General features: G+C 34.7%; 1 protein-coding gene across 1 annotated transcript; it reads right to left on the bottom strand.

Annotated features, from left to right (window-relative positions):
- Window positions 1-5559: 5559 nt before the first annotated feature.
- rhcga (Rh family, C glycoprotein a) lies at window positions 5560-10162 on the bottom strand. Its single transcript, XM_052146445.1, has 11 exons — window positions 9913-10162; window positions 9483-9675; window positions 9190-9340; window positions 8913-9060; window positions 8036-8202; window positions 7793-7930; window positions 7558-7694; window positions 7064-7188; window positions 6894-6967; window positions 6590-6666; window positions 5560-6013 (listed from the first exon to the last, which is right to left on the bottom strand). The coding sequence occupies exons 1-11, from the start codon at window positions 10127-10129 to the stop codon at window positions 5980-5982; spliced, it is 1461 nt and encodes a 486-aa protein (XP_052002405.1). The 5' UTR covers window positions 10130-10162; the 3' UTR covers window positions 5560-5979.
- Window positions 10163-14197: the final 4035 nt, after the last annotated feature.

The following is a 14197-nucleotide window of genomic DNA, read 5'->3' as shown; positions in this document are numbered from 1 at the left end:
CAGTCATGTTTGAACTGTTTAGTAACTAACATTAACTAAAAGAGGAAATTTGGCCTTAAATAATCACATGTGAGTCTCCCAAGTTGAAAGAAAGAAAGAAAAATTTTTCTTAAAAATTTCTTAACCTTTCTTAAATAAATTGAGCTAAATTATCTTTGCTTCCTTTATAGCTGTAAAGAGATATTTGCTCTTTCACAACTAGACAGATTTAACTACGATCTTAAAACTTCAATCTTTAATTTAAGTCTTTCTTAATTTCTTTAGAAACTCAGAAACTAAATGTAACCCTTAAATAGGATCTAAGACATGAGAGCTCAAACAAAATTACACCCTGATCTCATAAAATTTACTTGACAATGGCAACATTTTTGCAAATGAAAATTACGTGCTTTATTAAACATTTGGCTGCAGTTTCCAAGTGAAATGTCCAGCAGGCGGAGCCAAAAGCAAGTGAAATTATGTTGCTATCAGACAATATTTTAAAGGTGAAAATTAGATGGATGTTTTAATGAGTAAAACAAACCTCCCTAACCTAAAACTTCAGTCTAAATGTGACCAATAGTGCCCTCACAGATAAATGAGAGGTGAACAACACAGACATCCTCACCCTTAACCAGTGCCTAAACCTAACTGAAAGTGTTTTAAATGCAAATTCGCCATGAAAAGCAAATTTTCTGAAGCAACCACATAATTTCGTGTTGCTTCACTTTCACTCCAAGCATCCTTGGCTAGGTTTGAAGTCTCAGACTCCAAAGTCCATCACAGGTGAGCTGCCGCAGAAACTAATCACATTGGAATAAGTGTGTAAATGTACTCATGAGTATCAAATGAGTCTGTATAACAAGTGTTAAAATGTATCGTTTTTCAAATTATGCATTAGAGTAAAAGTGTTTTGATATAATAACATAGCAGGCTTTAAGTAATAGAGCAAAAAAATATGTGATTATAAAGTCATAAACAGCCATTATGCATGTTGTTTGTGTGAGTGAATAAAATGCACTGTTGTTGTAGCACCTCAAGTGTTCATTTCACCATGAAACTGCAGCAAAATGTAGAAAGCGGCACACTGAAGTCAGTTTGCAAAATTTTTGTTATAGTAACGTTCATTCTATGATACTAGGTTGCAAAATTAAGTGTTTCTGGATTCTGCGATCGATTCTGTTTAAAGGTCTATCAGCACAGATGTACCAATCACCCAGTGCCAATCAGCCCTAAAAAGTGATATAATTATCAGGTCAGAAGGGGAAAGACTGCTGAAAGAAAGACACCACCTTTCCTCCACCCCCCTACTCACTGCCGATCATTATACCCAACCAACAACAGGCCAATTTGTCCATGAGGCCCTTGTACCCACACTCCCTGTTGAGTTATTTAGCTCCTCTCCTGCTCTTCAATGGCAGGTACTGATTAGAGGGGCTGCAATCACCCTCCTGGTTCCCTTTAAAAAAAAAAAGAAAAAAGAAAGAAAAACTAGCCCCCTTCATCCTGGCAATCTTTAATCTGATTACAGGCTTTCCACAGCTTTTCAGACAAGACCAACCATGTAGGACAATGGCAGGCCAAGTGGTTCAACGCACAGCTTCTGAGCTATGTGATCCAAGTGTGGATTTCTAGGCACTCCAACCATGCTGGCAGTTCCTTTCAGAGTAAACTATGGCTGGGTGAGCCCACCTGCCCGCCTGCCGGCCAGCTCCCCTTCACACAGGGGATTAACGAGAACATCTCTGTTACAGGAGCAACACCCTCCTTTCCTCACATCCCGACCCCCCCGTCCCCTGCAGGCTTGTTTGATTAAGGAGAAGAAGAGGTTTGACCCCAGCTCTCTTGCTTTCAGTTGTTCAGCCTGATGCTGCAAGCAGAAGATCCTTAACTGCAGGCCCCGCCCCCTTTTTCTTCATTCCCATGGGAAAACCGCCCATATTCACGGACATGCTGCCCTGCTCCACTGCTGCCTGTCTCATTACAACCGTGTAATCCCTCAAACCTGAGTGAGCTGTTGCATATCTTCTCTGTTGGATTTATTTCTTGTTTTACTTAAAGGGTTAGTTCACCCAAAAAGGAATATTATCCCATAATTTACTCACCCTCAAGCCATCCTAGGTGTATATGACTTTCTTATTTCAGCCAAACACAATCTGAGTTATATAAAAAAATATCCTAGCTCTCCAACTTTATAATGGTAGTGAATGGTACCTTAGATTTTGAAGCCATGTATCATAAAAGTAATCCATACGGCTTCAGGGGGTTAATAAAGGCCTTCTGAAGTGAAGCGATGCGTTTTTGTAAGAAAAATATCCATATTTATAACTTTATAAAATATAAACACTGGCTTCCGGTAACGGCCGTCCATGCATTCAAGAGACAGTCGAGTTCCAGCATATGACATAGGCATAGAGTAAGTTCCATTGAGAAGTGACGAACGCAGAAGCGCGTGTTGTTTACAACAAAGGAAAATGGCTAAAAGAAGTTAGTTGTTTTAGCTATACTGTAGATTTGTATTAGTCTTAAAGTGGTGCGTTCGTGCGTCTATCCAGTCATTCCAATCATCCATTCATGGAAGCAAACACTCTCAGCCTCTGTTGGCATTACCTCGCATTTCCTGCATGAACACCCCCACTTCTCCCGTACTCACCATCTATCAGATTATTTTGTTTGTGCCTCTGCTGCAGCCTCCTCCATCTCCAGGAGTTCCTGGTAAGTGTACTGTACCGGTTCAAACAAATAGGGCTGGGCAAACAATTCTATCGCCTCTTCTTTTATATTGAAATCCTGTGACATTTTTCTTTAAAAATCATCATGGTTTACCTCTAATTCGTGACCGGTATTTTGTTTTCCTCTATCCTCTGCGATTCCGAGTTCATTGCTTCTCACTGGAGGATACGCTACCACTACATCATATGCCGGAACTCGACTCTCTCGCGAACGCCCGTTACCGGAAACCAGTGATTATAGTTTATAAAGTTAAATATGGATATTTTTCTAACAAAATGCATAACTTCGCTTCAGATGGCCTTTTATTAACCCCCTGGAGTAGTGTGGATTACTTTTATGATGGATGGATTCGCTTTTTTGGGCTTCAAAAACTAAGGTACCATTCACTCCATTATAAAGCCTGGAAGAGCCAGGATATTTTTTTATATAACGCCGATTGTGTTTGGCTGAAAGAATAAACCCATATACACCTAGGATGGCTTGAGGGTGAGTAAATTATGGGATAATTTTCATTTTTGGGTGAACTAACCCTTTAAGGCTTAAGAATGAAAAACTGTCCAAAAAGCCACTGCAAGTCACAGAGCAATTAAATCTATTTTATGAAAAAAAATTGGGGACCGGCGACATTCTAGCCCGGCCCCGCCCCCCTCCGCTCCACAGCTACGGTAACACAGATAACCACTCTGCACAATTGTAGTGAGCAGAATAGCATCTCAGAACGCACAACATGTCAAACCTTTAGGCAGATGGGCTACAACAACAGAAGACCATGTCGGGAACTTTATTAGGAACACTATGATCCTAATAAAGTGCTCAGTGAGTGTGTGTGTGTGTGTATATATATATATATATATATATATATATATATATATATATATATATATATACGTGTGTCATGTGTTTAATGTGTACTGTACACATGTGTTTTGTTTATGTTGTTTTCAATATATGTCCCTCAATATATGTGCACCATTATACTTATAAAGTGACAAAGTGATTTTACTTCATTTCATTCAAGGTTTGTATTCTAATATCATTTTCATATGTTCTTCTCAACCAGAAGAAATTCAGTGAAAATTAAGCACAAATATTCTGAAATGGGTGAGAGGTTTAGTATTATAATAATATAAGTACATAAAAAGTTAAAAAGAGCTAATAATCTGGGCATTAGTTACCAGCCAATGTGGTATTATTACTAATCTTTTTTTATATATATATGTTTTTAAACGTCCCTTTGCAATATTAGAGCTCTGTAAAATATCTGCCAATTGTGAGTACCAGACATCACATACTGTAAATAATAATAACTTCTCTATAAAAATAATGAACATGAACAATGTGCAAACTGAAGTGCCATTCGTAAAGATATGAAATGCCCTCTCAATTTAACATCATCACTGTCCCGCTGTCAGTAGTTCACACAGTGAGTATTTGAAGTTCATTAAATGTCACGGTGATAGATCAGGAAATGACCCAATTGACCCCATTTCATTTGACCCTCTACAAGGAGTCTATTTCCATTAGAATGGATGAGTCTGGCCTGAGGGTGACCAAAAAGCATGCTAACAGATGACCAGCAGGTCAATTAAAGACCATTTTGTTGTGATTTTGACAGACTATAGATAACAGTTAACCACTGCACGTGTAATACACAGTATTCTACTGAATTAAGACCAAAAGCTACCTTTGGCCACCCCAGTGAAAAATGAAAACAAGCTAAATATTGAAAAATAACCAATTTTGCATTAATGAAAAACTAATACATTGTTGTTTTGCTTTATTGGAACATGACCTTTAAAATGCCAATTTTATTGGAACTTCACATACATTGTGCAAGTGTTGTCTATGATCCATAACAAATTCAAGAACACAGTGAATCACAATACTGTTTGCAAAAAATTAATTGAGAAGACCAACCAATTTGTACCATGTTGCTTGTGCAACTCCTTAATTATGACATCACTCATCAAACAGTAAGAATTACAATGTAGCAAATAATAACTGCAAAACAAATGTATCTCTTTAAAAGATTAAGAAGAAGAAGAAAACGGTAACACTTGACTTAAAAGTTAATTAACAAATATTACTTTTGCTCAACAGATCAGAAGTTCTCATGTTTCCTTACAAAGTTTTTCGTTACATTTTTAACTATTTGAATAAGCATTAATGATCTGTTAAGAACAAAACAAAAATATGACTGAAACTATGTTAATCGAATTAATGTAAGTAGTTAATCTTATTTAATTATCTATCCAGTTATATTATAATTTTATCATACATTATTCTTGACACTTAGCCAGTTCAGCAGATCTTTAGCTTTCTACTAAAGTAGCCTGCTCGCTATAGAGCCTGCACAGATTACAGTTTGATTTATAACAACGATATTACAGTATTACAACCGATTTATTCACTAACATAGATATATTTGTTTAAAACATCTGTTATGTCAAAAGAAACAAATATTTCTTCAAAGTCCTAAATGAGCTATATAGGCTAATTTCTAATTAGTATATTTGGTTTGGTATGATTTGGTAAGAAGAGAGCTTATAAACTATGTTCTTACAATTGATAAAAGAAAAAATAACTTTTTATTAAACTGGTTATTAAAACATTTAATAGACATCAGTATAGTTGTACAATTTGACTGTTACATGTTAACAATAATAATAATAATAATAATAATAATAATAAAAACATTCATAAACGAACTTAGTTCGTAAACCAATGAGGAGAGCGATTGTAATGTTGTCTTTTCACAACATTATATATATATATATATATATATATATATATATATATATATATATATATATATATATATATATATATATGTATGTATGTTAACACATTCATAATATGAAAATTGCAATCTCTTCCTATAGTCATTACAGCTCATAATATACATACAATACATTTATTCTTTCAAAGGTAATAAAATCAAGGCTAAAAACTAGTATAGGACGAGTACGAAATATATATATATGCACTGGTATTATACATAATACATATATAACTTTTAAGTTAATTTGAGGACAATAGTATGCATGTACATGAAATTGAACTAAGAGCTGACCCTTGTACTCAGCCAACTGGGCTTCAAGGGTATTAGGTAGGCTATACCTCACAAAGGTATTAGAGCGAGTCTATTGTCTTGAACACAAACTAGGTCAAACATTCTTTGCATCTCTTAAAAAAGGAGTTTTTCATTGGGATGTAATCAGGTTCATCTTGCGTCATAAATGCATCGTGCAGTCCTTAATTCTAGCTTTAGCTTTGATCCATAGTGAAGTTTGAATCCGACCTGAATGGTGAATAATACAAAAAAAAGAAATATATATATATTTTAACTAAAATATTAAAGACATGAGATATACTACAATATAAACAATAGGCCATGGCATGTAGCAATAGCCTCTAAAGCCCTTACAGTTTATTAAAAGATTTGAAATAGATCTTAAATGACCAACTCTTTTGAGAAAGCCAAACTATCACTTAATCGATATAATTTGCTTACATATTTATCGTAATTTATTTCTTTAGTGAAAATGCAATTAAGGGATCAACCAGTCCGCTAACAGCTTAAAATATCTTGTGTGGTGGTGCAGTGCCATCTTGTGGTAGTGTACTTCAATGCAATAAACTCCACTTGTATTTTCACTACATACGTTGACTCCGAACTTATTGAAATACATTCTCATATAAAGAATTTTAGCTAAATAAGCTGACATAAAATGAAAGGTGAAAACTATCCCTTATATTTTAAAACAGATGTACCACTTGTCTTATATATAAATGTAACACTATATCAAATTCTGATACATCTTATGCTATATCCTCTCTATGGATTACACATTTTCGAGAACGAGTATATACTTACGTCATGTCCGGATGTTTGCCGACCATGTGGTTGTTGTACTCAAGAATGGGAGGGATGCTCTCCTCATCCTCAGGCACCTGTAATAAAGTATAATTTATTAAATAGTTAATAATCAGTCTGCTGTCCAAAATACTCAAATCAGGTGTCAAACTATTTCATTTTTTTACACAGTAGCTACTATATGTCCTTATTTTCACATTACCTTTAGATCATTTAATGTAATGTCTCATTGTTAGCTACATCCTCGTTTGAATTCTATGGTGCCACCTAGTGTTGAAACGATTAAGCACAATCTCAAACTCACCTCCCAGTACACCTCATCGTCAAAGCAGTTATCATCTGACGGGTCTCCCCACAATGGCAATCTCAGGATTAAACCTATATAAAATATTTTATATTATTTATCCTCATACAGCTGTAACTTTTTTTCATATCCTTTATATTTGGAAAAATAATATTTTCATGGACGCTTACCTACAACAGCTCCACCTACGATCCCAAACACGAGAGCTACGCAAAGTCCAGCGGCCTGGAAGCCTCCTTGCATGCTAGGTGACCTCTTCGCAAAATCCCCTTCAAAATCAAAGGTGTTTATCAACCTGTTAAGATAAAGCATACCGTTTTTCCCCCCCATGAAAATGCAGCACAATTTTCAGTGTCGTGTTGCTTTCATGCAAAAGTAAATATCGAGTAACGGACATTTCTGACACAATATGGTCGGCACTTTTGCCGCCAATGAAAATAGTTCCAAAATAATTCTGAGTAGTGAACACAACAAGCAGAGTGATTCTAAAAAAAATTCCAGTGCTGTTATACAAAATTAGCACTTTTCATAAGCTGCTTGTCCAGTTAAATTTATGGAATAGAGATAACACCATAAAGACAAGTATTTTCGAGTTTGTATGTCAATGATTTCCCTACAAAATTCAATAAAATGCTACATATTATTGACATTGGGTCACACTTACCCCTCATGTCCATAGACACCCTCACTGGCAGTGGCCGCTGTAATGGCACCAATAACTCCTCCAAGAACACCAGGCATGGCATGTAGGTTGTGGATGCCACAGGTGTCTTGAATCTTCAGGTACTTCTCCATGAAGGGCTGCATGGATAAGTAACATGTTTTGGTTAGTAAATTAACCTGTTCAGACTTTGAAATTGATGTTCTAATGTAATGTACCTGCTATTTGGGATACTTACAGTGATCACCAGGTAGCCAAATGTCGACAGTATCCCGCAGCAGAACCCCACAATGAGTGAGCCATAGGGTGTGATCATAAATTCTGCCGCCGTTCCCATGGCAACTCCCCCAGCCAGTGTGGCATTCTGGATATGCACCTACATTACGTTGCACAAAGCAGACATGTCAAGCTTTAACATGCAGATAGGCTATCAAACAATGGTGCAGACTTCATTGTAACATATGGAGATATGATGATTTACCATGTCCAGTTTACCCTTCTTGGCTGAAAGGCTAGATATGGCAAATGTAGTGAGAACAGAGGAGGCCAGGGCCAGGTAGGTGTTTATGGCCGCCCTATGTTGGCCATCTCCATGGTCTGCGATGGCAGAGTTGAAACTGGGCCAGAACATCCAGAGGAAGAGGGTCCCTGTAAGAGGAAAACTTAATTAAACTACTGGATTTTTGGAAAGTACACTGTTAAAAATGGTAACCTGCAAGTAACCTTTAGGAGCTATTTTTACCTGATCTAAACCTTGAAAATAGTTTTGTTGCCATAACTTGATGCATTCAGGTTGATTCAGTTATTTTAAATAATATGTCTGACTTGAATAAAATCAGTTAACATATAAAAATTAATCAAATTAAGCTATTTTTACCCTCAAATGATACATATTTTGCGTTGTGATATAATTTTCATGACAACTCAGCCCATTTTCTGCCTGAATTCTCATTACAATAACAAATGTTGATGAAAATATTATTTTTCTTCATAATAAATTAATACTGTAATACAATGACTTTAACAAATTAAATCAAGGCAATTCAAAGATTACTACTATGATGTATAAATACTTTACAATTTAAATAATATATCACTGTACCATTTTTATTTAATTTATATCAATTCAATGTTTTGCATTGTGGTAATGAGAATTTAAGGTGAAATATACTTTATTGTCAAAAAATTATGTCATAATTTTATTTTTTTTTTGTTTAAAGCTTAATAGTCCTAAACTTGATTTTATTTTAGCAAAATATAGTTGTTTTATTTTTACTTTTGATACTGGGATGAAATATTACTTGGACATGTTCTTGAGATTCACCCAAATACATACAAAGGCATCTGATTTAACATACCAATCATAGCAAAGACATCAGAGTGGTAGACAGAGCCGCTCAGAAGCTTGCTTTGGCTTAGTTTTGGTCGATAAAGAATCCATGATATTGTTAGTCCATAGTATGCCCCAAAAGTGTGGATGACCATTGAGCCACCAGCATCTCTAGCCTGTGAAAGTTAAAAACAATTAGTCTGAACATCTAGAATCTCTTCATTTTTTTATCAAAATATTCAGGACCTAGTTTGCTTAAATAGAGCATATGGTTGAATATGGTAAAGTCGATGGTGGCTACTCACATGGAGAACATCAAGAATTATGTATTCCTCCACTGCAAATAATGTGACGCCAAATAGTGTTAAGACCATCAGTTGCACTGGACTGACTTTTCCAAGGAGAGCACCATATGCAATGAGACATCCAGCCACACAGAAGTCGGCATTAATGATACTGATGAAAGAAAGATGAGATCAGCGTATTTATACCAAATTTGATGTCCATGGTCCATGGTATGAACAACAACACCAGTAGTATAAATTCATATATTTAAAAACATCCACATGTCTTTTAAAAATGAGAGGTGCAAACTTACTTCTCAACTCCAATCTTAATTGTGCCATTTACAGGGTCCAGAGAGTGGAACCAGCCCTGCATGAGCAAAGCCCACTGAAGACCAAATGCAGCAATAAGAAAGTTGAATCCGACCCCGCTGAAGCTGTAGCGTTTCAGGAAGGTCATGAGAAAGCCGAAACCAACAAAGATCATCACATGCACATCCTGAAAACCTGCCAAGCGAGGAGAAAAATGGTGGAGAAGGTTTAGGGTTAGGTAAGGGATGAAGGTATAACAGAACTGGAAACTCCCCAAAAATACTCCACCTTAACAAGAGCTTTAAGGCCTCAAAAAAAAAAAAGCTTTGGCTCACAGTGGTAAACATATAATGATTGATCAATAATATGCATTATTAAATAATTAATTCTTTTTAATTGCAATAAACCTGCAGACAAAACTCAGGTACTCACTTGGGTATCTGTAGTAGAAGTCATTTTCGATATCGCTTGTGATGTTCTTTTGATGTTTGTAATCAGACCAGTGGGCGTCTGACTCTTCATTATAACGCACAAAGAGTCCAAACAAGATGATCATGGCAATTTGCCACACAAAGCAGACCGCAGGCAGGCTGACCCGGACATTTGGGTTTTTCTCTCCGCACCAGAAACTTCGGCAGCAGTTCCCCATGTTAAAGTTGACAGATGACCTGTTGGGTGTAACTCTCTTGTCTGGAGATTGTAATTGCTGTTGTTGGGTGCAGCTGTATTTATAGCTGGTAATCTGGAGGTGTGTCACTGCTCTGTTGCAGGTGCACCTCCTGTAAATTAAAACAGGGTGGCTGTGACAATCACCTGACAAGAAGATTGATCAATATCTGGTCTGGTATCTGACTTTTTTGAAGAGGTCACATAATTTACTGGTTCTGTCCATAACTCCTGGACCAAAGAGGACTACTTTGAAAAGTGCAGGTATTCCTCAGGTCTCGTATACTATTTCCATTATTCTGTGTCTGGATTTTTAAGACACCTGCCAGAGTTATTGGAATTTTGGAACAGGATTTATATTCAAACTGAATTAGACTGAACTTCTGTGAAATTTTGAAACTCTCTAATTAAGAAAAATCAAGGCAAACTAGTTAATAAGACTAAGGGAAATGGTCAGTGCAGGTCTTGTAAAGTAATGCATTTATTTTTACTCTACAGGGCAATTCAATTGCTCTCTATACTATATGAGTTTCTGAATATATCATTTTAGCATTCATGTAATGCACACGTTCATCTATTTGAGTCCTGATTTTCTGAATGTAAGACTGTACATTTTCCTTTTCCATATAAAAGAAAAATGTTAAAAGTTCTTGAAAAAAAGTGACCCTGACCAGTTGAATAGTTATTATCTAACTTCTTTTGCAGGAATTCAACTCATAAGTCATAAGACATATCTGAACAGCTAATATCTCAATGATTGGCATTGTTCTTTCTAGGGTAACTACTGCCAGATAGTATCAGCGCTTTCCGAAATACCTGAGCTGTAACGTTACATAACGTGATTACCTGTGACAACCTGTTAACACACTCAAGTTTGAATTTTAATTTACAACAAAGGTGAATTAAAATACTTAAGAGCATAAAATATGCTGTTTTAACCATTGCATTAAAATAAATAACAGCATAAATAAAAGCATTTTGTCACCAGGAGCTTAGTAAATTGCATATGGTCACTTGCAGTTACTAAAAGGAAATGCAAAATTATATAATTAGCTTTCATTTGACATCATTAGTTCCATAAATTATTTTTTAGATTTCTGTTTTGAAATTTGCTTTTTATCATCGTTTTTTTATTTTATTCTCTGGGAGACAAGTCAAATTCAAGGTGTGTGTGGAATCAGGTTGTTTAAAAAATTATTAACATATATTATTTCAGTTTTTGAACAGTGGGAGCAAAAATCATTGACTCATAGTAATAATAATAATGATGTAAAAGTAATCTCTTTCTTATTCTTGAACACCAATTAAGCAAGAATTCTGTCTGGTCGATCTCTGACTGGTTCACACCAAAAACACCTTACAGCGATTAACACTGCATTTATGGTCTAACACAAATCTTCTTAATTTTTTCTCAAATTTTTATTTTTTTTAATGCTATTATTTATTTATGATCTTTTTGATTTTATTTATTTTATTGGAAACACTTGAAAATAATGCTATATTTCTTAACATTAGTAAATCCATTAAGTATCATGAACGAACAATGAACAATATTAAACAAAATTTAATAAACAGCATTTATTAATACTGGTTTAATGTTATTTTATAAAACTACTATTGTTCATTGTTAGTTCATAATGCATCAATGAATGTTAATGTATACAACACGTTTTAAAAATATATTAGTTTATGTTGAAATTTATATAACAAGGATTAATAAATGCTGTAAAAGTATTGTTCATTGGAAGTTCCTGTAACTACATAGTTAAAGAAAACAACCTTATTGTAAAGTCTAACCATTTTATTTTACTTTTATTTAATGTTCTAAAAAGCTCAATTTGATCCATTTTTTCCAAGTGTGAACTCAATATTATTAATTATTTAAAACGTTTTACAGTTAGAGCAGTCTATAAATTAAATATAGTAAATAAATATAGTAAATTATTTAGCACAACTTCTGATATATGTAAAAAAAAATATTTGCTTATATCTTGGATTTAAAAAACTCTCATAGGAAACTCTTTCTTGCATCATGAATTAAAAGACAAAGCCTATATCTCAATTAATGTGTATTCAAGTCAATTTCCTAGTATCCCAAAGTCAGCCTCACGTCTAGACAATAAGAAAGGGGATGTGTACATATCTTCACGGGCAGTTGGAAAGCATGTGGATATTGCAGAGCTTCTGGAGGTGTGTTCAATGAAAAAAACAGGTAGAACGCATGTGACAGTGCGCGTGGCCCACAGATCTTTATCAGGGCGGCATTCCAATGACAGCAGGAATCACATGACCATTCCTGGGCTTTGCAATCTGTCGCTAGTACATTCCATCACTCACAACAAAAGGATATCACATGATTCACTGCCAGCCTTCAGTAATGTAACAGCAGATTTTACTTGCAGATAACATTTGATTTTCTTCATTTTAGTTCACTGCAATCACGCCACTACATATTTGTTCAAATAAGTTAAATAACCATTTAAAACAGTTGACAGTTCAACTTAAATGTATCTGATTGAAAACCATATTGCATAGCCATCAAGATCATTAACATTTAACAAGGCTGCATTAGTAAGAATTATGCTATTGCCATGCTTTTTGAACTTTTACCATGCATTGCTAGTTCAAATGCATGGATGTAAATTTGAAAGTGTCATGCTTTTCTGTTTGCAGCCTCTATATACACGTACAGCTAAAGGCATTGATGTTTCTCTGGGCAGGTTCTACAGAGTTCAGATAAAGAGTCACTATAGTTAACTGTAGTTCATATCAATACTGTGCCTGTCCCAGATATGAAATTAAAAGTATTTTAAAAGCAAATGTGTAAACCATCTTATGATTATAAATCATCTCAATGACAAGTGGAGTGAGGTTTTGAAAAAAACACCCATGAACAGGGCAGGGAAGAAATAGACATGATTGGATCATGATCAGATTTTGGCTTCTACAATCTGCTCTTTAGTAAGCTGAACCAAAAAGGGGGTTGATCTGGAATGTCAAGTTGTGAAGCGAGCTGTCAAAGACTCTGAGCTAGTGTGAAGGAATTTGAGGCACTCATCTATCTCACACTGGCTCAAAGACAGAGACTTTCTGGTAGTGATAGTGATGAGCATGTAATCGGACGCGTGCTTGGGCATGTGATGCTCTGACTTAGATGTTTAAATAAGGATGCTACATTTCTAGTAAGAGAGAGAGGATTTTTAGTGCTCTCAGGTAACTGTCAATATCACTTTAAAAAGGCACTCTGCACTCCAAAAAATTTCATTATTATACTTGATTTGGAAATGTCAATTGCATCATTCTGCAGTCAAATATTTTTGTATAATTGAATGCTGTTCTAGGCAATTGATTTCTTAGCTGTGCTAGTTTCATCTTGTATCACTTCCATGCTCTCTTCTCAATATGCCATTCCCATTTATTTATTTATTATTTGATAAGTAGGTGTGACATAACTGCATCACATGGGGTTTATTTTATGATAACATCATTTTATGACTGTATTATACCTTTTTGAAATTGTTTTCATTAAAAAAAATCAGTTGATGAACAAATATATGCTGATATATTTTAAAGAAATTATGCAAAAAAAAAAAAAAAAAAAAAGGACAAATTTAGAACAGGATTCATTACTTTCATTACACTTACATAATTTCAGTAGTACACCCAAATTACAATAGCCAAATCATACATGTGTTACACTTGCTATAGTTTACTTCCATGTTGCTTATTTGCCTAATAGCACTTTCAAATGTAAATCAAGTCAATCACATGTGTAATAATATCTGTGTACACACGCATATGGGATACTGATTATTCACCATTGTTGCACAGAAAATCACAGTGATTTAGTAGTATTTTGTATGAATACAGAAGTAATTTGTTTTGTAATAAAGAAAGAAATAGATACCCTGTGATAGTAAACTTATATATATATATATATATTATAAATAATAATACAAATATAAATGGAACTTATAAACTGTTATTTTTTTATAATGACCCAATACAAATTGGTATTTAAACCAAAAAACCAAGAAAGTGTCTAAAAAAA

This window comes from Xyrauchen texanus, chromosome 2 (assembly GCF_025860055.1).
Source record: "Xyrauchen texanus isolate HMW12.3.18 chromosome 2, RBS_HiC_50CHRs, whole genome shotgun sequence".
NCBI classification, from domain to species: domain Eukaryota; kingdom Metazoa; phylum Chordata; class Actinopteri; order Cypriniformes; family Catostomidae; genus Xyrauchen; species Xyrauchen texanus.
The sequence above is the reverse complement of the archived record's forward strand: the minus strand, read 5'-3'. Positions and strand labels throughout refer to the sequence as shown.

Excerpts from the sequence above, each read along its gene's own strand:
- rhcga (XM_052146445.1), bottom strand. The coding sequence starts at position 10,129 with ATGGGGAACTGCTGCCGAAGTTTCTGGTGCGGAGAGAAAAACCCAAAT. Across the intron at positions 9,341-9,482 it reads ATTAAGATTGGAGTTGAGAA|TATCATTAATGCCGACTTCT; the intron begins GTAAGTTTGCAC and ends TTCTTTCATCAG. Across the intron at positions 6,667-6,893 it reads ACGATGAGGTGTACTGGGAG|GTGCCTGAGGATGAGGAGAG; the intron begins GTGAGTTTGAGA and ends ACTTTATTACAG.